The sequence below is a fragment of the Citrus sinensis genome, chromosome 7, assembly GCF_022201045.2.
Source record: "Citrus sinensis cultivar Valencia sweet orange chromosome 7, DVS_A1.0, whole genome shotgun sequence".
NCBI classification, from domain to species: domain Eukaryota; kingdom Viridiplantae; phylum Streptophyta; class Magnoliopsida; order Sapindales; family Rutaceae; genus Citrus; species Citrus sinensis.
Window position 1 is genome coordinate 29431393 of NC_068562.1, and position 24738 is coordinate 29456130.

At 35.1% G+C, this 24738-nt stretch overlaps 2 protein-coding genes across 4 annotated transcripts; both read left to right on the forward strand.

The window, feature by feature from the left end:
• Positions 1-111: 111 nt before the first annotated feature.
• Positions 112-17222, forward strand: LOC102606974 (uncharacterized). 2 transcript variants are annotated; one of them, XM_006464127.4, is made up of 21 exons: positions 114-687; positions 867-929; positions 1096-1442; positions 1534-1633; positions 1715-1792; positions 1918-1977; positions 2104-2208; positions 2744-2854; positions 5120-5161; positions 5314-5427; positions 5505-5683; positions 6247-6536; positions 6620-6741; positions 6900-6942; positions 7036-7127; positions 12766-12814; positions 13593-13663; positions 13818-13937; positions 14857-14957; positions 16373-16418; positions 16951-17222. In XM_006464127.4, exons 1-21 carry the CDS (start codon positions 520-522, stop codon positions 16999-17001), a joined length of 2352 nt encoding a protein of 783 aa, XP_006464190.1. In that variant the 5' UTR covers positions 114-519; the 3' UTR covers positions 17002-17222. The 2 variants fall into 2 exon arrangements, with proteins under 2 accessions (XP_024957971.1, XP_006464190.1); XM_025102203.2 differs by lacking the exon at positions 16373-16418 and having other exon boundaries at positions 112-687.
• Positions 17223-19357: 2135 nt separating this feature from the next.
• Positions 19358-24207, forward strand: LOC102606669 (T-complex protein 1 subunit gamma). 2 transcript variants are annotated; one of them, XM_006464126.4, is made up of 14 exons: positions 19358-19519; positions 19637-19884; positions 20047-20108; positions 20269-20341; positions 20467-20534; positions 20665-20734; positions 20974-21042; positions 21139-21210; positions 21524-21597; positions 22000-22662; positions 22737-22862; positions 22997-23101; positions 23289-23363; positions 23553-24207. In XM_006464126.4, the coding sequence occupies exons 2-14, from the start codon at positions 19860-19862 to the stop codon at positions 23742-23744; spliced, it is 1674 nt and encodes a 557-aa protein (XP_006464189.1). In that variant the 5' UTR covers positions 19358-19519; positions 19637-19859; the 3' UTR covers positions 23745-24207. The 2 variants fall into 2 exon arrangements, with proteins under 2 accessions (XP_006464189.1, XP_024955222.1); XM_025099454.2 differs by having other exon boundaries at positions 19411-19519; positions 19629-19884.
• Positions 24208-24738: the final 531 nt, after the last annotated feature.

Sequence of the window (24738 nt, forward strand, 5' to 3'; positions counted from 1 at the left end):
TTTAAAGAGTAAACAAAAAAAACTGGTACGGCTATATTTTTAAAATAAGAAAATATATATAAAAATAAGAGAATAATTAATGGAAATTAAAAAAAAATGAAAAAGGAAACTAATAGGCGCAAGAGAGAGGAAGGTAATTTGATTTGCTGGGACCTGGGAGGAGACGACCAAAGAAAGAAAAGAAAGAAAGAGAGAAGAAGTCACGCACGCGTTGCTTCGAGCACGAAAAATATTTTTTCTTTTTTTTTTTTAATTGAGAAAAAAGGTGTCTCCTTCCTCTCTCTGTCTTAAATTACACGCACACTCACTCACTCATCATTTAGGGTTTCATTTATTCATTTGAATTCCTTTAAAAGCCAGTATTTCTTTTTTTTTTTTGTTTAATAATTCTTTATACATATTATGATTGCGAATTGCGATAATTATATTAGTTAGTAGAGTAGAAAGGTATTCTCTCTTACATCACATGCAATGAATTGAACTGAGACCGCAATTGAGATTGAGAGCTTATCAAGAGAAATGGAGAACGGTCACGGTGGCAATTTAGCTGATAAGTTTTCGGGATTAGCGCTAAATGATAAAGGTAATGATTCTAATAATAACTCTAACAGCAACAACAACAACAACGACAGCTTGTTTCAGGTTATGAAAGCTGTCGAAGCCGCTGAGGCCACCATCAAACAACAGGTATCTTCCCTCTTTCTCCTTTTCTGTTTTGTTCTTTCTTAATTTCAATGTGCTTTCTTACTAAGTTAATTGTAATGTATTGTGTGGTATATAGCGGTAAGCTTTCCGTCATTTCTTTAAAAAAAAAAAAAATCATTTGGATGTTTGTTATAAGCTATGGTTTGATTATTTTTTCACAGATAGAAGAGAACAATTTACTGAGGACTGAGCTTCACAAAAAAATTCAGGAACTCGAGAAATATGTATGTCCCTCTTGTTTTTTTTTGTTTTCTTATTGTAGCTGCTGGACAACGGCTTTTCCTTTTTCTGTTATCATTTATTTTTATAAAGCTGACTTGTTTTATCTGATGCAATTAATTAATATTTTTCATATTTTGTTCTCATTTCATGAACCATGAAATTTGGCAGAAATTAGAGGAATCAATTGGTCGAAGACATAATATTGATACTTGGAAAGAGAGTTTCCGTGGACCTTATGAAGTTCATCAGTCACTTCCCTCTGTCAATAACCTAGAAGATAGAATCAAAAGCATGGGCTACGCTTCTGCAGATGATCCATCCAGTTCACTGGTTCTCCATCAAGATTTGAAACCAACTGATGAAAATGCTGCATTGCAAAGCCGTTCTGACGTTCACACTGAGAGCAACAAGAACAATGGAACATTGAAGGTACTTTCTGGTGGGCAAGCACATGCAGATACTCCGGGCCCCTCTCAGTTATCTTCACCGTCTACAACATCGTTTTCGCCTAGCAGGTATCTAACATCAAGTACACCTGTTGATTGTATATTACTGAATCAACATTTATGAAGGATCATACAACTTAAGACAATATTCTTCTCTTAGGTACCAAATGGATGGGGATTATGATCCACGGTTTAATTTGTCTGGACAAGGCCTGATGCCAATGGCTGAAGTAAATAATCCTAGAAGCCTGTGGAAGCAGGTATTATCAAATTGCTCTGGATGGTGTGCTTTTCCTGTTTGAAGCTTTAATTTCTAATGAACAAATTCTATCATCTGCTAGGACCTTATTCTTAAGATTCGGGAGCATGAAGAAGAGATTATGCAGTTACGTAAACATCTTTCTGAATATTCTATCAAGGTAAATTATGTTTTGACAGTTTTTCTTGCTGCCAGGAGTAACATATCTTGATTCTTTTTTCTTCTCTTCTCTTCTCATAATATTCTTTTTAGTTGAAGTGGCTAATAACACATATATGTTGCTAGGAAGCACAAATACGCAATGAAAAATATGTTCTTGAAAAGCGCATTGCTTACATGCGTCTGGTACGTAGGCCTTTCTTTAGCTTTCATTATTCCACCTGCCAGGCTGCCGTTCTTTCTTCTTCCTTTCCTCTTTCTTATGCTTGTTCAGAGTTTAATCATAAGTTTTTCTGGACTTCGTGCAACTAGGCCTTTGATCAACAACAGCAAGACCTTGTTGATGCTGCATCAAAAGCTCTTTCATATAGACAAGATATAATTGAAGAGAATATCCACCTCACATACCAACTACAGGTCCATTTACTCTTTAGTCTTTAGATTGGTATATTTCCTGCATATATCAAGTAGATTGATATTGTATGCGTTGATAGAATTTATGAAATGATTTTCCAATTTCTTTAATACGTTTTTTAAATTGTTGTGATTGTCAATTTAGTCAACTACGTGCACAATTCTTGGTATTCATGTTATTTTATGCACCTTTGGATGACCATTTATATTTATGTGAACAATGTTAACTTTGCTGGATTAAAATAGAATGCATGTCCCCTTCTGTACTCACTTTCCTTTGGCATACTATTGTAGTAAAAGTCTCATTATTAACTGTGGTAGATAGACTTCCTGTACTTTTTATGTTAGGCAGAATATTTATTTTATAAACAATTAAAAATTAATGTAAGATATTTATAGAAGTTTTAAGATAATTATTATCATAAACAACTAGTAAATGTAAACTTGACTTCATGGGTATGATTATCATTTTTAAAATCACATATGCATATTAATTAGAAGCTGAAGCAAATTCTGAGATTCAGCATTTTTTCTTCAGGCTGCACAACAAGAAAGAACAACATTTGTGCAGTCTCTGTTGCCTCTCCTTGCAGAATACTCTCTGCAGCCACCAGTTGTTGATGCTTATTCCATTGTCAGCAATGTCAAGGTTTGTATCAGATGGTTTTAAGTTGTTTCTGTAATGTAGCTAGCCTTCTAATATGTTATCTTTTAAGGAAGATTTTATTTCAATTAACTGATTTTTGTAGCCTCCCACACAATTTTGCTTCCTATTGAAATGATTGAATCCTAAAGTCAAACTTTAGATATTTAGATCTGTCTGTTTTTAGTGTTGATGAATCGTTTAATGTGTCATGATACCTAGAATCCTTGTGAGGCTATGACTAAATTCGTATACTTTTGCTCAGAAACAAAATTCGTATGTTAAATGTAGGAAATGTACATAGAATAGGAATAAGAAGTCGACAAAGAAAGTCAAAAGAGCCCTAAGCCCAAAAACTACGAATCTAGTGAGATCTTAGTTTCTACCCATTGGTATTACACATAGTTACCTCCCAATTAATTAAAATAAAGAAAAAAAAAGTCATATCATTGAACTCTAAGGAGATAGATCAGAAGTTAACTCTGTCCCAAAGAAACATGTAATCCTTCGTCACTTTGTTCAAGAAAGTTATCAAGTTTCTTTCAATCATTTCTCTGTCCCAAAGAAACTATTTTCATTATCTATCCATTATTTTTCTTTGAACACCTCGCCTTCTAAGAAAAATGAAAATCTGGAGATTAGCACTTCATTCCCCTGATTCTGTACTTGAGTATTGCTGATACCATCTCTTTCTCAAGACACTTGTGGTGTTGATTACTTTGCTGTGTACTTCTTTAAGTGGTCACAAACTGTTGCTGTCAAAATCCATACAGATCAAGGTATCCTAGATGCTAAAGACCGAGCAGAAGTTTGTGGCTGTTAATTGGTGTCTTGAGGATTAAAATTAGAGTTTCTAAACGTAGTTTTAGGTTTAATGACTGAACTTCTGCTACGATCATTTTTATAGCATAATTAAGACAAGAGTTGGGATAAGTTTATCGGGTTGAATTTTGGTCTAGACTTTAGTTTGTTTATGCTTTAACTGAAAGTTGTTAATGGCAGGCTCATATAAGGAGATGCTGTTAAGAGCCTTTCAAATATCAGATTTTGAGTCAAACAAAAGTCCAAGAGTTTAAGTTTTAAACTGATAGATTCTTGCTGAAGTCTTAGAGTTGGTTTTAAACCTCATAACTTCTGATCTTCAAGCCATTTTCTTTATTTTCTTCAGCAATTTGCTATAATTGATCCACAATTTGGGATTCGCAACTTTCCAGCCTTGGTTCGATTTGCATTCAGGTCCAATTATTTTAGCCCTAGATTACATCGATTTTGTTATCAGAGCAAAAATTATCCTAGTCAGACTTGTGGCTTTCTGTATTCACATCATAGCTAATAGCGAAAAGAGCAAACATCGGCAATGTGCCGTTAAAGTTATGTGAAAAGAGCTAGGCGAGTTTTTTTGTACAGGATTGAGGCCAAAAGTAGCTTGAGACGAAGAGTTCCTTCAAGTTACATAAGAGAGATTGCGATGAAGATAATAACAGGCTTGAGAGAGGTGGTAAATTTATCCAGGTATCATGGGTAGAGTTCCTTTTGCAAATTTTGGGTGGAATTGGAAGTGCTAAAAAAGAGAAGAAACAAAGTTCTCCAAATAAAACTTATTAACTTTCAGGATTCATGACTGTGGTTAGAATTGCACTACCATCCAATTGGAAGCTCCATAACTGCTGTTGTACTTTTATGCTCCCATAATTTTCTGAAGTCTGGCTTGGAGGTTAAGAGACTGGAGAGAAGACTTTAGTGGGGTTATGTGGTGTGATCGAGTAAGTGTCTTTAACATGACATAGTAACCCTTGGAGTGGTCAAATATGATCATCATTGAATTCTAACACAGAGACTAGACTTTTTTGGGATATTTTATTTGCTTGGACTTCCTAACTACTAAGGTTTAATCGTTGGACAGTAGTCCTAGTTTCTGACCTGGGGCACGCATTGGGTGATCTTTGGTTATCGAAAAAGGAAAACAAACGATTGAGTCAGCCAAATAATATGTGGAGAAAATATTTTGTTTCTCGTAAGAAGGAAATTTAGAGGAAATTATTGTTATGCTTGTGGACTTTGTTTATTCATTATTCTGCAAGTTTGTTTTCTTTTTCTTTTTCTTTTTCATTCTTTTCCACACACACACACACACAAAAAAAAAAAGATTATCCAGTTGGAAGCTTTAATTCAGAATTTTTTTTTTTTAAAATTATTGTTATAAAGCTGCTTCTTCTTTTACTATGTCACATGCGTGATATTTTACCATCGGGGACTTTCTTACTCTTGCAGGTTCTGTTTAAGCATTTGCAGGAGAAGCTTTTACTTACTGAGGTACTTTATGCAGAATGGGTTTGTTAATAACTTTTTATCACTTGTCTCGCTCCTGCTGGTTTGGTTTATGATAGTGTGATATATTATGCAGCATTACTTTTTGTTTCCACAATGAATCGATTGTGTTGATAATGTTCTTTCCCTGGTCCCAGTCAAAACTTAAGGAGTCACAGTATCAATTAGCACCGTGGCGTTCAGATATGAACCATTCTAATGCTGCTCCACAGTCCCCATCTCATTCTACCACTGCAGCCATGGATACTTCAGTATGCTCATGTCGTCTTCTACATATTTTCCTGGTGTCTCATAGTAATTTTCCTCTAATTTTTTTCCTCTTTTTCAGAACAAAATGGGGCTTGAATTGGTAGCGCAGCCAACATATTCCCATGGAAAGATACCAGCAAACTCTGAGACTCAAGCAACCACAGATTGGGATTTGTTGGGTCACCACCAGGGTGAGTTGGGTGGTATCGGGAAAACTCTGGTTGATGACATGAGAAGGCATTCACCTCTTGCAAGCAGGTGAGCCTGGTCAAATGGAGACTGCTACTGTGAACTGAATGTCAAATTACAACCATCTGCATTTGTTGGTGGGTTCTGTTTTCATTGGATCCTTATGTACATTGGCATGAATGAATGAATCATTGTTCAAAGGTTCATGTTAACATGAGGAACTGATATACTTTTCATACTGGCATCATAGTTCTCCCATATATGGTAACTGGCAATTTTTAGTCTTGCTTAAAATTAACTGCTAGACCTTTTCAGTTGCAATCTTCCAGATATTGTGCTCTGCTGCTTCAATTATACTTTCCCACGAGCACTAGTATTAGCTTTTGTCTCCTGAAATTAGAAATAAAAGATTTCCTATACTTCCACATTTATAGTGAAGAATCAGCTCAAGTTGCTGAGCTGAAATAAATATGAGGAGATGAAGATGGATGAGAGTTGATTTTGTTGTTGTCCACGGTTCTCTTTTGGATGCTTATCCTGCTTTCATACAAGATTTGGCTTTATGGAATGCTTATGGTGTTTATCTATTTACTGAATGAATGCGCTGATAGTGAGACCTGGTCATTTTTCAGGGATTCTGCTACCCAAGATATACCTGCGCAGCTTATTGGTACTCGTGATGATGTACATGCTTCTGAGTACGGTGAAGAAACTGCCAATAAGCAAGTTAAATTTCGTGTTCCTGTCAGCAACAGTGAGATGGATGAACCTGATGCTGTGGAGAACCAGAATGAGAGAGATCATTCATCCAATTGGGCTTCAGGAAATTCTGCTTACACAACCACACTTGATGATCCCAATTCCTCTTATTCTCCTTACCTGCCACCTGTTCTTGAAGAACCCTCTTCCTCATTTTCTGAGGGTAATGACCTCTTGTACTTCAAAGCTTAGTATTGATAGTAGCACTGGTTGGCTATGTCTAATTGTAAAATCTGCTATATGCAGCCGCAGATGATGATCCGTTGCCAGCTATAGAGGGCCTTCAAATTTCGGGAGAAGCTTTTCCAGGACGACAACTCCAGGCATGCGGATACTCTATTAATGGAACTACTAGTTGTAATTTTGAGGTGCATTTACGACATCCATGCTCTTGTGTCTTGTGGATTAGCGAAGTTGGTTAATATAAAATTCTTGAATATGCTGTGAATTGCTTCGTAATGAGCAATCCTTTTTTTTGGATGTTTATATCAATTACATGATTGTGCATTGCTTATTGCATTGGCAGTGGGTACGACATCTGGAAGATGGATCTGTTAATTACATAGAGGGTACCCTTCTCATTGTTATCTATGATATTTTCCTGTCATTGTTGTTCCTGCTCTTGTCACAGAATCTGCGTCTCAAGCTGTTTATATTGACAGGAGCAAAGCAGCCAAACTATCTTATTACTGCTGATGATGTTGATACATATCTTGCTATAGAAGTGCAGCCTTTGGATGATCGGAAGCGTAAGGTATTAATTCTTAGCCGCATTATTGATAGTTCATTGCACTTTCCAATCTGTTGTATGTTCTATGCATCTGTGTATATCTAATATCTTAATTTTTTCCAGCTCCTGAATTTGGTAAATATTTGAAAACATATAAAGAAATTAGGTAGTGTTAATATTAGAGTTGCCCACAACAAGCCTTGGTGCTAACAAAAAATAAGTTCAAGATCTTTCCAGTTAGCTAAACATATTGACATTGCTTTCAGACTCCTGCAAGTTTTCTACAATAATCCTGCAATTTTTCTTGGGCCTGTTGTAGAGTTAACTTCAAGACTCCTATTATGAAGCACGAAGAACATCTATATAGTGATACAGACCTTTGTTTCCGTTGATGAACACGTTAGAGACAGTAAATACACCTTTTGCTCTTTGCTTTTTAACATGCCTAGCCTACCACAATCTTCATTCTGCTTCCAGAATAGAAAATTAATGTGTAGGGACGAGTAAGAAAACTTATTGTACATCTTGGATTCAGCTTCTCTGCACAACTTGTACTACAACTTTGAAGCCGCAAAACAGTGAAGAAAAAGGTGATTTGAAGTTTCTGCACTTGTCTTGCACATCATACACCAAGGAGTGAGACATAAATTAGGAAACTTTCTTTGTATCACTTGTCCAGATTTTAATTTTCCTTGTGCCAAGGCCCACAAGAAGACTTGAATTTTAGGGGTTATGCTAGCCTTCCAAATCATTTTGAAGGGTAAAAACTCTCCAGCTGATCATCATTGCGCAGCTTCTCAAAATATGACTTGCAAGTATATTGTCCAGAGGCTTCTGGCTTCCATTTCCTCTGGTCTTCCTCCAGTTTATCAATATTGATATTTTCAATATTTGACATCAGCATTGCAAGTTCATTAACCTCTCTATCATTCAATTTGATTTAAAATTGAACTTCCAATTCGGATTCATAGTGGCTGGAGAGAAAGCCATGCTAGAGAAAATTGAGATATTCATAGAAAGGCATAACATGTGCAAGTGAGGGAATTTCTCACACAAAAAACCATCACCCCTCCATTTATCCTCCCACAAATGAATAGCCTTCCCAGTACCCAATTCTAAGACAACAAAACTAAGAAACGTGTGGTACTCTTTGGATATAGCTTTCCAGGTGCTTCTATTGGACTCTTTCCTAGCCATGTTTGCATCTCATCCATTTGGATGAATTCCATACTTGCTGTGGATAACCAAGTGCCAAAGGGAGGTCCTCTCCAAGGGAAACATTGAGAAGCATTTTGCTAAGAGAGCTCTATTTTCCTTTTCCACATTGCCAATTCCTAAACCTCCTCTTGTTTTATGCCTTGCAACCTTATCCGAAGGGAATTTTGAAAAGATGAGATCCATTGCCATTTTCATAACCTTTCCACAAAAAGTCTCTTATCATCTTCTCAATTCTTTTCGCAATTCCGGAGGGAATTTTGAAAAGAGAAAGAAAATAATAAGAATGGCTGACGGTATGGTGTGGATTAGGGTGAGTCTTCCCCCTTTGGAAAGATCAGCCTTTTTCATCACCCAAGTCTCTTTTCAAATTTTTCATTCTCTGGGTCCCAAAAACTATCCCTAATTAATTCAAAGGCCAACTTCCCATTGTAAGCCCAAAATTATTTGCTAAGATTTTGACTTTATCCTCAACTGAATTAATTCGCACTATTACACTTTTGGCCATCTTGACTTCGAGGCCAGAAATCAAACTGAAGCTGTCCACAACTTGTAAAAAGTTTGCAATTGCTTGTTCATCACCCACCGAAAAGAAAAGAGTATCATCTCAGACCTCAACCTTGTCTTTGCCAACTGATATACCCTTAACTAACCTGGCTTCAACAGCTCTACTCATCAATCTGCTCAAACCATCAGCCGTCAGAGTAAAAAGAAAGGGAGATAGAGGATCTCCTTGTCTGCTTCCTCTAGACGAACCAAACTTTCCATTAGGCCTTCAATTTATGAATACCGAGAAGTTTACTGATTGTAGGCAGCCCTTTATCCATCGCCTCCACTTGCATCCAGCCCCTTTTGCTTGAAAAACAAGATCAACAAAATTCCAATATAAGTGATGGTAAGGTTTCTCAAAATCAATTTTGATAACCATCCTCGCTTTTTTTTTCTTCCTACAATCTTCTACAACTTCGTTAGCAACCGAAACAGCATTAACAATCTGGTGCCCTTTAACAAAAGCTGACTGGGCATCGGATATAGTTTCAGATAGCACCTCTTTGAATACCAAAGGGAGAACTTTGGCTATTAACTTGTACAGACTTGTCACTAGACTGACAGGTCGAAAATCAGAGATCTCGATGGAATCTTTCTTCTTAGGGATTAGGCAGATGTGAGTAACATTGGTGATTTTATTGATAGATAGTCCCTTTGTCATAAAAATCATCAAAAACTTTCTTCACATCTTCTTTGATTGTATCCCAACAACTCTGGAATAAAGCAAGGAAAAACCGTTTGGACCCGGAGCCTTATATGGGCAGCGTTCAAACACTGCCTTTTTAATTTCATCTTTGTCAAATCTTCTCTCCAACCAGCTTGTCTGCCCTTCTTAATAGGAACCCAGTTTAACCCTTCAATAAAAGGCCTCGAAACTCCTCCATCTGAGTACAAAACAGAGAAGTATCTGATTATTTCAGCTTCTACACCAGCTCATCTTAAAAAATATTGCCTTCACAATATCCCAGCTTTCTAATCAGATTTCTGCTTTTTCTTCCATTTACAATGCTACGGAACATTCTAGTATTTTTGTCCCCTTATTTAGCCCATAATGCCTCGGATTTCTGTCTCCACACAACTTCTTCTTGAAATAACAATTCTTCCAGATTAATTTTGGTTTGTCTCTTCTCACTACAAAGGCTAATGCTCATCAATCCCTACTCTTCTAATCTATCAATCTCTTGAATTCTTCTTTCAAATTTTGCCTTCTCCCTTCTTTAAATGGCCAAAGACTTCTTTCTTCCTTCATTTTCAGCCTAACTTTCTCATGAATTTGTACCCCTTGAAGCCTTCAAACTGCTCTTTTCTCCACTTCTCAGTACTGCTTTTAAATTGATGATGATGGAGCCGCACATTCTTGAATTTTAACGGTACAGGTCCCCACTTCGCACATTGGAGTCGAGGATAATTGGATAATGATCAGATGTAACTATCATGACCCAACCTAGACCTGGCAAGATATTGTCTGCTTTGGGTCTCAACAAGGCCCGCACGGATTTGTTTCTGGGGTGCCCATACACCCCAAAACGCGTTTTACCAATTAAGGTGTGGGTCACCCATTATAAACTCAGCATCTCTCCCGTGCTTTGCTGATGTGAGATTTGCCTAGGGTGTTACATACACACACCCTTAGGGACTCAACGTTCTCGTTGAGGTTTGCCCCACCATCGCTCAAGAGGATACCCGGAGCCGCTCTGATACCATAATGTCATGACCCAACCTAGACCTGGCAAGATATTGTCCGCTTTGAGCCTTAACAAGGCCCGCACGGGTTTGTTTCTGGGGCGCCGATACACCCCAAAACGCGTCTTACTAATTAAAGTGTGGATCACCCCTTATAAACCTAACATCTCTCCCGTGCTTTGCCGATGTGGGATTTGCCTAGGGTGTTACAGTAACTCTAGGCCAAGTAGGTTGTTTAACACAGCCGACCTTTTCACTCAAGCAAAAATAGGGATGACAATGGAGTGAGGTGGGGGTAGGGAGGCCTACCCCATTCCCCACCCCATTAAATTTTTTTGGCTCCATTCCCTACCCCATTCCCCAATAAATTTAGTGGGGTGGGGATGGGAAATCTCCGTGTGGGGAATGATTTCCCCATCCCCACCCCATTCCCCATTTGCCTATTTTATAGTAGGCATAAATACATGATTTTAGTAAATTAAAAATTAGAGACTTAAATAAAATCATTATCATATTATAAATTATTTTAAAAAAATCTCTAGAAGTTTGAAACAATATCTTAAAATGCTATCAAAATTGAAAAATATTTGAAGAGAGCAGCATCTTAAAAGAGAAAAGAAAACATAACAATGTTTTAGAGTTGAAAAAGAATTATATTATAGGATTTTCTTTTATTCATATCGTGTTTATATTATATAAAAATAAAAAAATTATTAATTGACATTATAGTTGATAAAATAAAAATTATTAAATAAGAATTAAAAACATATTTATATATAATGGGGATTGGGGTGGGGAGTACAAAACCAAACCCTACCCCGTTAAGAATTTGGGGATTATTTTTCTCCCACTCCCCACCCCATTCCCCAAAAATTATTCAAAATTTTCCCCATTTGGGGTGGGGCTCCAAACCCATGGAGGATTTTGCCACCTCTAGGCAAAAACAAGAATTTGTCTGAGCTACAGCAAGCAGGATCAGAGCAAAGATTAGACCATGTAAAATTAGCACCAAATAACTCTATATCCTTCAATCCAGATTTGAGAATTAACGTATTAAAATCCTCCATTTTTTAGTAATTCTACCCCCAAGACTCTTCGGACAGAAATCTGACCACATTGAAGTCTCCCCCTACACACCATATCGGGCTACAAACTCCATCCAAACCAGCCTGTTTATCCCAAAAACTTTTTCTAACTCTAGTATTGTTAGGCCCATCTACTCCAGATGGACACCAATCTTGGTTCCCTGCTCTCTGAATTTTTACTGAAACAAAAAATTCCCCTAGAAGAGATTCTTCAGCTTTGAATACCCTTGCATCCCACGCCACAACAATTCGTACATCCTTCCCAGATGAGGGAAGATAGACCCAATCTATGAATCTCCCTCTCCGCAATGATCCTATCACCCTTCTGTCAATCTCCTCTCTTTGTTTCTTGTAAAATTGTAGCATCTATAGCTGCCTTCTTCAACTTCTCCTTAATCATACTTCAAAACCCGGCCTTGATTCTTCCTTTTTGTTCGACACAAGAACCAGGTCCATTTCAGCCAAAAATTCCCCTAAACTTTCTTTCTTTCCTTCCTCTTGACATGACAGTATCCCTTCATTTCCTGTAAGCTTACTTGAATTGCCTAATTTGCCTTTCCCCTTTCTTTGATACTTTATAACATTTGACCTGGTGTTCTGGCCCTCGTGCTTTTCTTTTTCCTCTGTTAACAGTCTTTGCAACCCCAGATCTTCATCCTGCACTGATTTCTGCCTCTCGTTGCTCTACAATAGAAATCATCTTCAATGTCGTCAGAATCCTCCTCAGAATCCCCTATTACAGTCCCAGCTGGTGACTGTCATTCGTGCTTTCTTTGGTTCTACTTGTAATCACCATCTTATTCTTTATAGCAGTGTGCAGAATGTTTAGTGAAACCATTGAACCTCTATTTTTAATTCTCTTCTTTTGATTTCATAACTTGCATGTTAAATAGTTTTTGTCTTTATTTTTGTGAACAATACTGAAAAATGAATAGGTATTTAATGTTCCTTAATTCCTCTCTTTCCATTTGACAAGAACCTACTATATAAAAGATAGTGGCATAAATTTTGTGATCAGACTATTTTTCTTTAGTGTGTTACAACAATTTACTTCTCACATGCAAAAGCTATTGTGGCCATAGTATCTTACTTTCTTATTTCTATATAACTTGCTTCTTTGGTGATTCTAGGGAGATCTTGTAAGGGTCTTTGCCAATGAAAACAGAAAGATCACTTGTGGTAAGTGATTATGCTGCCATTTCTACTGTTTTCAGTTGTATGTTTACGTATTAACATTTCACAATTGGCAACTTTAATCACCGTGCATACAGTTTGAAAATTGAGAACTTTGCAAATCCCTTACGGAAACTGCAAATTTGAAGTCAGTTGTCAGCGTTGCTTTCATATCAGTTGTTTTTTTCACTGTTACTGCATTACTGACAAACAAAAGATGATACAAATGTAACAACAAAAGACTGAAGCCTATAGTTGCTGTCACTATTTGTTAGGATCTTACACTTCAGTTATGAACCCAACCTCTTTACTCCTTCACTCAAATTCCAAGGTTTGGATTGATTGTTGACTAGGTTGAGATTATCAGCTTACTTCATTCCTGTGTGTAAAATTGTTTATATTTGCACTTCATATTGCTTCACGAGTTTTTGGGTTGATAGCAAGGAACACTGAACCAAATCCTGGCGTGGGTTTGTGAGGTGAAAAAAAAAAACCATTAAATTGAGGTCGCTTAGAGTACAAATTGTCCCCATCTTCTATGAAAGAAATTGCCTTCTCCGTATTTTTTCCTTAATAGGAAAAACAGCTTCTTGCTACCATATTTTACTTAAATGTTCTCTCCATCGACTGGATTGAATTTTTTTTAAATTTTTTAATTTTTTTATGCATCTAGACTCAAATTTTTGTGTGATTAATCTATTTTTCATATTCACTGTCCTTTCTGGGCATCACATATTGCAATATTGTTAAATGGATATATATTCTTTTCCTTTCCTTTTCACAGACCCTGAGATGCAGAACCACATAGAAAAGACTCTTTATAGTGGCCATGCATCATTCAAAGTTTCCTTGTCGGTATGAGTTATTTTTAAAGAAAGACCAAATTCTATATTCTGTTTTTCTGTTTGATAACCAATCTCTTGGAGGAAAACTAGTCTTAATTTCTTTCCTTTACTGTTTCCACATCTTAAGAGGCATGGTGAGTACTTATATGCTTTTAATGTTACAGACTGGATATCTTGATATTTGGGAACCGGCAACATTGGCCATTAAGAGAGAAGCTTTTACCATCAAGTGTAGCGGGCCCAGTGGTGTTGTAATCACTGAAAAGTTTTCACCGACCACAACTGTAAGATTTCGTATTTAAATATTAGTTGATTGTTTTGTAGTTGGAGCTTGACTACGTTATAATTTTTTCTTTTTCTTTAATGTGAAACAAGTAATTGAGCATGTTACATTGTGGAAGAATTTGTTGGTTTCTCCCATTTGTGGAATGCAGTTAATGTTTTACAGTCCTTTTACTTATAACAGTGCATGTAATCTCTGTCAAATACTAGGCTTGGTTGAACTTTTTCATAGCTGAGGCAAGTTAAAGCTTGATTTTCTTGTAGCTTTCTTTATCATTACATGAAAAGCAAAGAGAACTAGTATATGAATCCCTTAACCCCCCCCCCCCCCCCCCCCCCTCTTCCCCAAAGATAAATAAATAAACAAAGATAAAGGAAAAATTTTTTTTAAAAAAATCTTTTTCCTGTCTTAAGGATCTCCTTAAAATCGAACCTTGGATAGAATGCTTCTTGTGTGAATACAATATGATTTTACGTTTTCTGTGATAATAGCTAAGAAACGCTGAAATCAAAATTTGTAATAGCACCGTAAACTGTTGAAACTAGCTTTATGCAGCATCACATATGCAGCTTGTATGTTTTTTTTCCTGAAAGGATAGTTTTTATTTTGAAAATGTATGGATTATATGGAATGCTCCTAAGTACTAATTTGGAGTCACTGGTCGTCTCTGCATTAATACATGCACATAATTTGATTCTTGTGAAATCAACTTACTAGACTCCGAATCCTCTCATTGACTTAATGAATTCTTGATATGTTTATAATTTAATGGAGTCTTCTTCTTCTTCTTCTTCCTCCTTTTTCACTCTTTTTTTAATTTGGACACTATGTCTTGTCTTGAGCCATTAATGGATGAAGTCATGACTCTGGTGTGGAAGCTTTTTGCCCAGCCCCTTACCCTTTTTTGGATCAATTTGTAGGTTACAATTCCTTATGGAAACCCAACGGAGTTCTTCATAATTGGCTCCAATGGCAGTGAGCATCTCTTACGAGCGGATGGTAGTACAACTGATGTTAGTTGGTAAGTTCAAATTTTTATGTACTTTATGTATAAGCTTGATGCATTGGATGGAGATAATTCTAAAAAGTAATAGTCTGTGATGACGGAAAAAGTTCTGCCCTTTAATAGTTATGCAAAGGTTAGGTCAATTCCATTTCTGATAAATTTGAACTGCCCTCTTCTTTAATAGAGAGGGTGTCTACACTTGGATAGATAATTTCCTGAATTATGAAATTTTGTATCTTAATCCCTAGTACTCAAGCTTGCATTGGATCCATGATGTTCTTTTTATATTTTTCCCCTTCTTTTTGTTTGAACGATTAATTACCATCTTGTTTCTGTATGGCGATAGTTTAGTTGGCTAGATTTTCATTGTCGTAAAATGTTCAGAGATAAATACCCCCTCATGCCAACCTTGAAGGGGATTCAATTTCTGCTTCGGCTTGCAAAGGGAATTGGACCGGGTGTGTCAAGTAAAATTGGAGAAATAAATAAATTATACTTACTTGAGAGGGGCTAAGTTTGTTTGCTTAAGTTGGTATCAGGAATGAGCAAAACAAGTTTACATGAGATGGCCTAGTTTTTTGGGATTGATGGAGAGAGAGATAGAAGAGATAGAGAAGGATATAGAGAGAGAGTGACCGAGAGAGGGAGTAGAGTGCCTTCCTGTTCGAATGGATTAGAACATGATACAAAGTACTGTTAGGAAATGTTTTCTCCAACAATTTTCTGTTTCTGAAAACAGAAACAACTTAGAACATGTATTTTGGAAATGGAGCACAATTTTTCACTAAAACACAGCCTTTTTACTTATTTTCAGAAAGGATATGGGATGGTTTTAGTTTTTTTCAGCTTTACAATACTACTTATTTAAAGTATAGATTATTTAAAAAAAAACTATCAAACATGTTCTTCAACTTGCATAACACCAACTGAAAATCCATTTTCATTTTCACAAATGATTTCTGAAAACGCCGCTTTTAAAATCATGCTAGATACCCTAAAAGACTTCATCTTCTGTAAACAAGATGGCAGGAAGCAAAAAAATGGAACAACAGTTCAGATTTGGGAACTAGATAATTGTGGCTGACTGATAGTAATGGCGGACAATAATTCAGACAGAGAAATCATGGGATGGGAGGTCATTGATAAAAAAGTAAACCACCCAATTCGGTACATAATTTGGTGAAGAAAGATCAAGGAAACTTCCTCTTAAAATTTTTTTCAACCCTAAGGTTTAAAAATGTTGTATCTCACGCGTACACAGACTCGTTAAAAAACGTGAAATACTTCAAACACCTTAAATCTAAAGGCTTTTTCATTTTTCTTTAAAGGCGTGACTAGTGTTTTATGGATTTTCGTTATGGACCCTTTTTTATGTAACACTGTGCTCCATTTTATCATTTTATTCATTTATTTATTTATCTATTTTGCAGTTCAAGGGATACAATTGTGCTCACCTTGAGGTTATTTATCATAAGGGTATAATTCTTCACTTCTAAACCGTTTTCCTCTCTTTCTATATAAATTAACATGAGACTCTCTTGGCTTCTGATTATATTTATAGGTGACATTTGATATAGAAAAAATTATACATGTTAAATTTTCTGCGCGGAATCAAAATACTTTGAATTTGTTTTCTCAGCACCTCATGTTCTTGCTGTTTTTTTCAAAATAGATTATCATTGAGTGAGTACACCATAGTTGCGTGTAACTCCAAATTGCCTTGCTTATATGTTGAGGCTAGGATAAATTAACCTAACATAAATTTCTAGTTCGTATATCCTTGTGCCATTTATGTATGTGGTGTCATGTGATCAATTTGATGTCATATCTGCTTAGACGAAAAGATTTATGCTCAAATCCTTTCTTCCTCGCATAAACAAGAAAGAATATTAGGTTTGGTGGGGGTTTGTTTTCTAGATATTATTTTTCCATGCTCTGGACTTAATTTTGCAGTACGAAACAAATTGCAGTATGAAAAGCATGTTTATGGTTTCCCTTAATTTTGCAGGCTGGTGAAAGGAGGAAAGGAAGGAAGAAGGGTCTATTCTTTCACAAGTGATGCAGGCATTTTATTAGTAAATGTATGCCAGCTCTAGGAAGAAGATTGGCTTTGGATGATGTTGTATTACATAGGTCACAAATTGGTTCTGCTGCCTTGATCTCCTGAGTGGCTTTTTGTACTATAATTAGTATTCATCATTGGCTGCTTGAGGATTCATCATTGGCAGCTCGAGTTGTAATTGCAATTCCATGTGATAATGTTTCGTTTCTGGTTCTCAATGCTCTGTCTGTCTCTCTCTGTATTTGTGCGCACATGAGAAGTTTTTGGGAAGGAACACACACAGCACAGGAATTGAACGATGAAGTGATCTCATCTGTATATATAAGCATGCATTCCAATCGCAAAGCTCGATCTGATTCTCAAATAAACCCTTTGCGATCTAATTCTCAAATAAACCCTTTTTAGTTCTCTTACGGGGTCGCATCAACACAATTGATTCCTTATCCTGTAGCGCTTTCGTTTCTACTTTCTTTTGGTTATTTTATGTGGCAAGGCTTACGTTACATCAGCTGTAACAAACAGCCAATACACATGAGCTGTTAGATTTTGGTATTTCTTAATCTAATGGACGAAAATAATTTTAACGAAAAACAAAGTATGGGTGTAATGGCTATTACAGAAAATTTAATTTTGAATCACATATTTACTTATTTTTTCAAATAAATCCTCATTAATTTTTCATAACTAAATGATTTTGTTGTCCACCTCTTTTTTATCTATTTTTAAAATATTTTAAAATTTTTACTATATTTTTATAAAGATTTAAATATATATTTGCATCTACATTTATAATTTCTTGTCTCTCTTAAGATATAAACTAGATTTTTTTCTTTTATATAATTCAAGATGTTAAATTTAGATGAGAGATATTATATGTCATAAATATATTATGACTCTAATAAATTACTAGAAAGATGGTACCATGAATAAATTATTAGAACTTCTAATAATTTCGCAAAATCTAAGAACTAATAAATTGTCACATTTTAGCTATACACAAAGAGAATTTTCATATGAAAGATTTCAATCCTTTGATTTGATCAATGATTCAGACATGTGGAGAAATAATCAATTAAATTGAATTTCACCATATTTATCAAATAAATTATGAAACCCAAATTTATCTATAAATGATATAGAAAAAAATGAAATACTAGAAATTAATAATTTTAATGACGAAGACATACAACAAATTAAAAAGTTAGGAGATCAAATGAGTAAAAAAATTAATAAAGTTAAACAATTAATAAAAGACTTAAAGATTAAAGATCATGATATATTAAAGTAAAAAATCATTAATATGATAAATAAAAACTCAATAAATATAAGATTAAATAAGTTAGAGATTTAATTAGATAAAATAGAAACTTGATACTAAATTTGCTATAAATATAAATGGAAAACTTCAAAAAAATTGAAGTACTTGCAGTGTAGCCTGGTAGCTTGGGGTTTAAAATAAAACTTTTAAATTTATTGACTTTTTTGTAATTATAAATTTTTTTAAGGTTCTAAAAATTTATAGCTTTAACGTACAGCTGATGTACGGAAGTTTTGCCATTTTAGAGCATCATCAAAATACTCTTCAAATAAGATTTTATTACTTATTTGAAGAGCTATATTAATATTTAAAGCTCTAAAAAATATTCCAATTAAAATTCTTCAAATAAGAATTAATTCTCTCTCTTCAAATTTAGAGAGTTAATTTCTCCCTCTTCAATTTATATTTTATTACTTTTCATTGAAGAAAGAGAAAGAAGTGCTTTAATTGCTAGTGACTTTTCCTTTAAAAAAATAATTATTTGATTAAAATAATATTAATTTATTTCTATTTGAAGAGTCTTTTGGAGAATATCATTTTTTTTATTCTTCTATTTACCACATAGGTAAACAAATAGGTATTTGAAAAGTAAAATTTATAGAGGCATTTGAAGATGTTCTTATGCTCTTATGTTTTTTAATACAGAGGGTCAGAAGGCCTTGTATAATTTTACCTATTTAAAGATAGGAACTGGAATGACTAAAGAGTCCCTGATTCGAAAACATAAGGGTCACCCGGCTCTGGGTTTTCCCATCTGAATCCTAAAAGAAAATTAGAAAAAAAATTGGAGATAAATGCATTTCAAAAAATAAAAAGAAAAGTGTCAATAGAAAATAAAAAAGAAAAAGAAAAGTGTCAATAGAAAAATTAAAAAAAAAAAAATACAATTTCTAAGAACAAACCAAAAACCTTACCCAAAGTCACAAAAATTACAAATAATTTGGTACAAAATGATATGATAAGATATAATTGATTAATTAAAAATATAGAAGGTACAAATAAATTAGATGAGTTATGTGTAATATATAATATTAATTTGTACAATGCTGTATAATAGTATCCGTGACTCTATCATTATTCTTTTTCATTTAAATATTGCAAAAAAATGAATAATTTTTTTAAGCTTCCAACAATCAGGGTTACGAATCCAGTTACAGGATACCGAAAAGCAGTCCGCGTTTCCAACCCAGATTTAAGGTAGGGATTGAACCACTGGCGCTCTCTAAACTACTTTTGATTTTTGGGCAGGCTACTTTAGTTATTTACTTTGTATTTTGGTGTAATTATTGGCTTTTAAAATTTAAAGTATCTCAGGTCTATTGCTGATAATAAAGGGTTTTAAAGAGCATATTCGGTACAAAACATTTAAGAAGAAAAAGGAGCCAACGAGGAGGGTTCGAGGAATTTCTTTCAACAACAGCAAAAGCTAAACAGTCTCACTTCACTTTTACTTTGAAAGAAAAAGATCCCTGAGTTTAGTTTTGTAGAGTTGAGTTGGTATCAGTAGTTAGGGTTTTATCTATTACTTGATACAATCATGCACTCTCCAGTTCTCGTTCTCAGTAAGTTTTTTTTTTCTTTTTCTTTAAAAATTAAATTTCCTTCCTCACATTCGTCTGTTACTTTTCTACGTGATCCGTGATGCGTATAAGCTAGCTAATTTTTATTTGTTATGTTAATGTAAAAGCCCTTGCATTTGATTTATTATTGATTGAAATGAACAGAGGATTCCTTGAAGCGTGAATCCGGAACCAAGGTTCACCATGCCAATATCCAGGCTTCCAAGGTAACCCCAACCTCCATCTGGACTTTTTCTTCGCTCTTTTTTATTTTTCTGTTTTAGTGGATTTTGTAACTAGTTCCATGTTTTTGTTTTGGAACTTTTCTTTTTTGCTGTTCTGTCTGGTATTTTGGTGATGTTGAATCTTTCGTGTAATGTTTAACAGGCTGTTGCTGATATCATTCGTACAACATTGGGTCCCCGGTCCATGTTAAAGATGCTACTTGATGCTAGCGGAGGTAGTCTTTACTCATTTCTTTTAAAATAAATCACATCTTCATTTAACAACAATGCTTGTACTTGTCCTATTTCTGTCCTGTTTGAGAATATTATTTAGGTTATTTTAATTTTTTTTCTTTAACAGGGATTGTAGTAACTAATGATGGAAATGCTATTCTTCGTGAGCTTGATGTTGCACATCCAGCAGCTAAGGCATGATCTCCCTCTGCTTTGATTAACCTTCCATTATGTGTTTGGAAAAACAGTATCTTTTGGGGCTTCTCTAGGTTTACTGAATTTTTGCTTTTTTCTTCTGAAATGTTATGATTGTGATTGTTGACAGTCAATGATTGAGTTAAGTCGAACTCAAGATGAAGAAGTAGGGGATGGAACAACATCTGTCATTGTGCTAGGTAAGTTCTTAACTCACTGAAATGTGGATACTTATGCGGGATTCTGGCCTTTTTTTTTTTTTTTTTTTGTGGGGCTTAAAAGAATTTATGTTCTGGCTGATGTGCAACTTTTGGTATGTTCATCAGCTTAGCCGTAATTAATTGTTAATGCATATTCTATACTTCCTTGTAATCTGTGTAGTTAGCTGACACATCCTAAAATGATTTTGTTTATTTCTTAAAATTAAACAAACTTGTAGCTGGCGAGATGCTTCATGTTGCGGAAGAGTTCATTGACAAGAATTATCATCCTACAGTCATCTGCCGAGGTACTAGTACTACTGCTATTTTTGATTTTACTGTTGATGAAAACTTTGCTTTTGAGTATCGTGGAGGTCATGAAGTAAGTTCTTTTTGATTTGCAGCTTACAATAAGGCTTTGGAGGATGCTGTTGCTGTGCTTGATAAAATTGCAATGCCCATTGATACAAATGATCGTAAGTTTCTTGTGTACTTTCCCTTTTGATTTTACAACATTTGAATCTCTCTGTAATTTGGCATGCGCTTTTAGTTGAAGGTGATTTGCATCTTTTACTATTGTCTCTATAGCGAACAATCGGATTTCTGGTTGCCAATGTTTTAGGGTTTGGAGGCTTTTTGCACTTGATTAACCCTTGAAATCCATTAAGAGTATCTATAGATTTTATTTTTGTGGAAGATGTAAAATTAATTTTAGGTGGGCGAGCTTGAGTGTTGTTTTGAAATCTTGGCTAATTTTATGTTGTTTAAGGATTTTTATTTTGATGGCAGGTGCAACAATGTTGGGCCTGGTCAAGAGTTGCATTGGAACTAAGTTCACAAGCCAATTTGGGGATCTGATAGCTGTAAGTATCTGCTTTAGAATAAGGACTATGTCATTGGTTCTGTGCTTTTCCCCTTTTCCTTTTCCCCCCATATCTACTTGTTACTAATGAGTAGTCAACTCTGCTTATCATCTGTGTGCTTAAAGAGGAAAACACTGGTTTTGTGGTTTCTTTATCTGTTGCATCTTCCTGTTTTCCTGTTTTATGGGTGTTTAGGGTTTAGGTTTTCAATTGTATGTTAGTTCCTTATACGTATGCATATGCAAAGTTTGAAACTATATTCTTATGCTGGTATTGTTTTGAAAAATTTCTAGTAATCAAATGGGAAAGCAGCGATTTTACTGACCATTTCTTTCAGATATTTGCTCTAACATTTGTTTTTACTTAATTTAACATGTTTTTGCATCTCTGGTTTACTACTAGGATCTTGCAATTGATGCCACCACTACTGTTGGTGTTGACCTTGGCCAAGGGTTGCGAGAGGTGGATATTAAGAAGTACATTAAAGTTGAGAAGGTTCCTGGTGGCCAGTTGGAAGATTCTAGGGTTCTGAAAGGAGTTATGTTCAACAAAGATGTTGTTGCCCCTGGGAAAATGAGAAGAAAAATTGTCAACCCCCGTATTATCCTTCTTGATTCTCCCCTTGAGTACAAGAAAGGAGAGAATCAAACAAATGCTGAGTTGGTTAAGGAAGAAGACTGGGAAGTCCTGTTGAAAATGGAAGAGGAATACATTGAAAACCTCTGCATGCAGATTCTGAAGTTTAAACCAGACTTGGTAATTACAGAGAAGGGGCTAAGTGATCTTGCATGCCATTATCTAAGCAAGGCTGGCGTTAGTGCAATTAGGAGGCTAAGGAAGACAGACAATAATAGAATTGCCAAAGCATGTGGTGCTGTTATTGTGAACAGACCAGATGAATTGCAGGAATCTGATGTTGGTACTGGGGCTGGGCTGTTTGAGGTTAAGAAAATTGGTGATGAATTCTTTGCTTTCATTGTTGATTGCAAAGATCCAAAAGCTTGTACTGTACTCTTAAGAGGTGCTAGTAAGGATCTCCTGAATGAAGTGGAAAGAAATTTGCAGGTATTTGAAAGAGCTTTTGTTTAAAATTATCCTTTCTTGTGGATATCTTTTTCTGATGCCTGCTTTTATTATAGGATGCAATGTCTGTGGCAAGAAACATAATCAAGAATCCAAAACTAGTACCTGGTGGAGGGGCTACAGAATTAACAGTATCTGCCACTCTAAAACAAAAGAGTTCCTCAATCGAAGGCATCGAAAAGGTGAGCAGTTCATTTATCAATTTTTCTCTCATCACATATATTGAATGATTATTAGATGTAAACTATGCAGTGGCTTTTCCACCTTTTTTGGTTGTTCATTAGTCTGACATCCATGTTTCGTCATTGTAAAACAGTGGCCTTATGAAGCTGCTGCTATCGCTTTTGAGGCTATACCAAGAACTTTGGCTCAGAATTGTGGGATTAATGTAATTCGGACCATGACTGCCTTGCAAGGAAAAGTATGAATCCATGTGGAAAGTGATTGCATTTACATATTTTCAATCGTAAAAGCATAGGGTTCTCTTCTATTTTCTTTTGTTGTGCTAGGTTGATTCGTGTTCCAGCATCACTTGATTTTTCTTAAAAACAATATATATATATATGCTGATCCATCTTGATTCTGTTGCTATGAAACTATTACTTCAGCACGCTAATGGTGAAAATGCATGGATCGGCATAGATGGAAACACTGGTGCAATTTCTGACATGAAAGAGAGGAAGGTAGGAATACAATGGTCGCTCAATTCTCCCCATATTTCTGTTGTTATTATTATTATTATTATTATTATTTCACTCTTATAAGTTTTCTCCAGCTTACCACATGTGGGTAACAAGACAATTTATTTAGGTGTCCAGTAAATAGGAATTAACTACATTAGCACTTAATTGAGTTTGTTTATTCTTCGACAGATCTGGGATGCATATAATGTGAAAGCACAGACATTTAAGACAGCAATTGAAGCTGCTTGCATGCTTCTGAGGATTGATGACATTGTCAGTGGCATTAAGAAGAAACAGGCCCCTGGGTCAGGCCAAACTCCATCGAAGCCTCAGATTGAGACGGAGGCAGATGCAGACAGTGAGCAAATACTCCCGGACTAGACAACTTTACTGTTAACTGACTATGCAGTTAAATTATTTGAAAAAATGTTGGCTTCTTGTTCTGCTGGCGGTCCAATGATTTTGCTGAGCTTTTCCTCCAAATTTTGTGCAATTGCGCCGATGTTTTAGCCATTGTAGGCAAACTGGGAAGTTGTGATATGCTTTGTATTTTTCCCCCCTTTTGGACATCCTGTTTTTGGATAAGTTTTTTCCTATTACTACTCTCAGGTGTTGTGTAGGCACAGCCTAATTTTTGTTTAAATTTTTCAAGTTGTGCGTTTTTCTGTGCATGAATGCCAATAGATATGATCGGTTAGAACAAGAGGGAGTTGCAGTAGAACAAAGAGCAGCGCCATTTTTATTCTTCCATCAAATTATGTATTTTAATATTTTTTATTTATTTGATTTAATTGTGGATGGTACTTTTGAAATTACATAATTTCATTGGGGACACTTTTAGTAATTTATGTTTTAGAATTTGATTGGTTGATAATCAAATTTTGAAAAGTTATTGTAGGTTACTTTTAAAAGTCAATGCAAAACAATTTTGGTTTACTAAGGGAAAAAGCCTTCTTATTTCTAGGTTTTCATGCGATAGTTTATTTCGTTCTTACTTTTTAAATAATCGCTTAAAATATTTTTTTATTAATTTACTGTTAGTTAAATGTTGTTTGTTAGTTATTCATTGAGAGCAAAAAAAGATTTTTCATTAAAGAGAAAATTAGAAAAAATAAATAAAAGTTTGACATATATGTAAATTTGATTTTTATCTAATCTCTCTAAACAATAAATATTGAAAAGATGAAAAGATTATATTTGAAGCAATTGTTTTGTGCTTCTCTCTATTTTGGCGGTATGAAAGTCCTATAAACTCTAGATTTAAGTACAAAAAATAATCATAATTTTCATATTTGTATAAGTATACTATTTAATTGCACAATGAGCAGACTTGGGGAGACAGTGGTAATTGGTAAGGACTAAGGATGTCAATTTT

Bases quoted from the DNA above. Each gene is read 5' to 3' on its own strand.
- LOC102606669 (XM_006464126.4), top strand. From the start codon at position 19,860: ATGCACTCTCCAGTTCTCGTTCTCA. The intron at 20,109-20,268 runs GTAACCCCAACC...AATGTTTAACAG, and splicing joins CCAATATCCAGGCTTCCAAG to GCTGTTGCTGATATCATTCG. The intron at 21,598-21,999 runs GTAAGTATCTGC...GTTTACTACTAG, and splicing joins AATTTGGGGATCTGATAGCT to GATCTTGCAATTGATGCCAC.
- LOC102606974 (XM_006464127.4), top strand. From the start codon at position 520: ATGGAGAACGGTCACGGTGGCAATTTAGCTGATAAGTTTTCGGGATTA. The intron at 688-866 runs GTATCTTCCCTC...ATTTTTTCACAG, and splicing joins AGGCCACCATCAAACAACAG to ATAGAAGAGAACAATTTACT. The intron at 930-1,095 runs GTATGTCCCTCT...GAAATTTGGCAG, and splicing joins TTCAGGAACTCGAGAAATAT to AAATTAGAGGAATCAATTGG.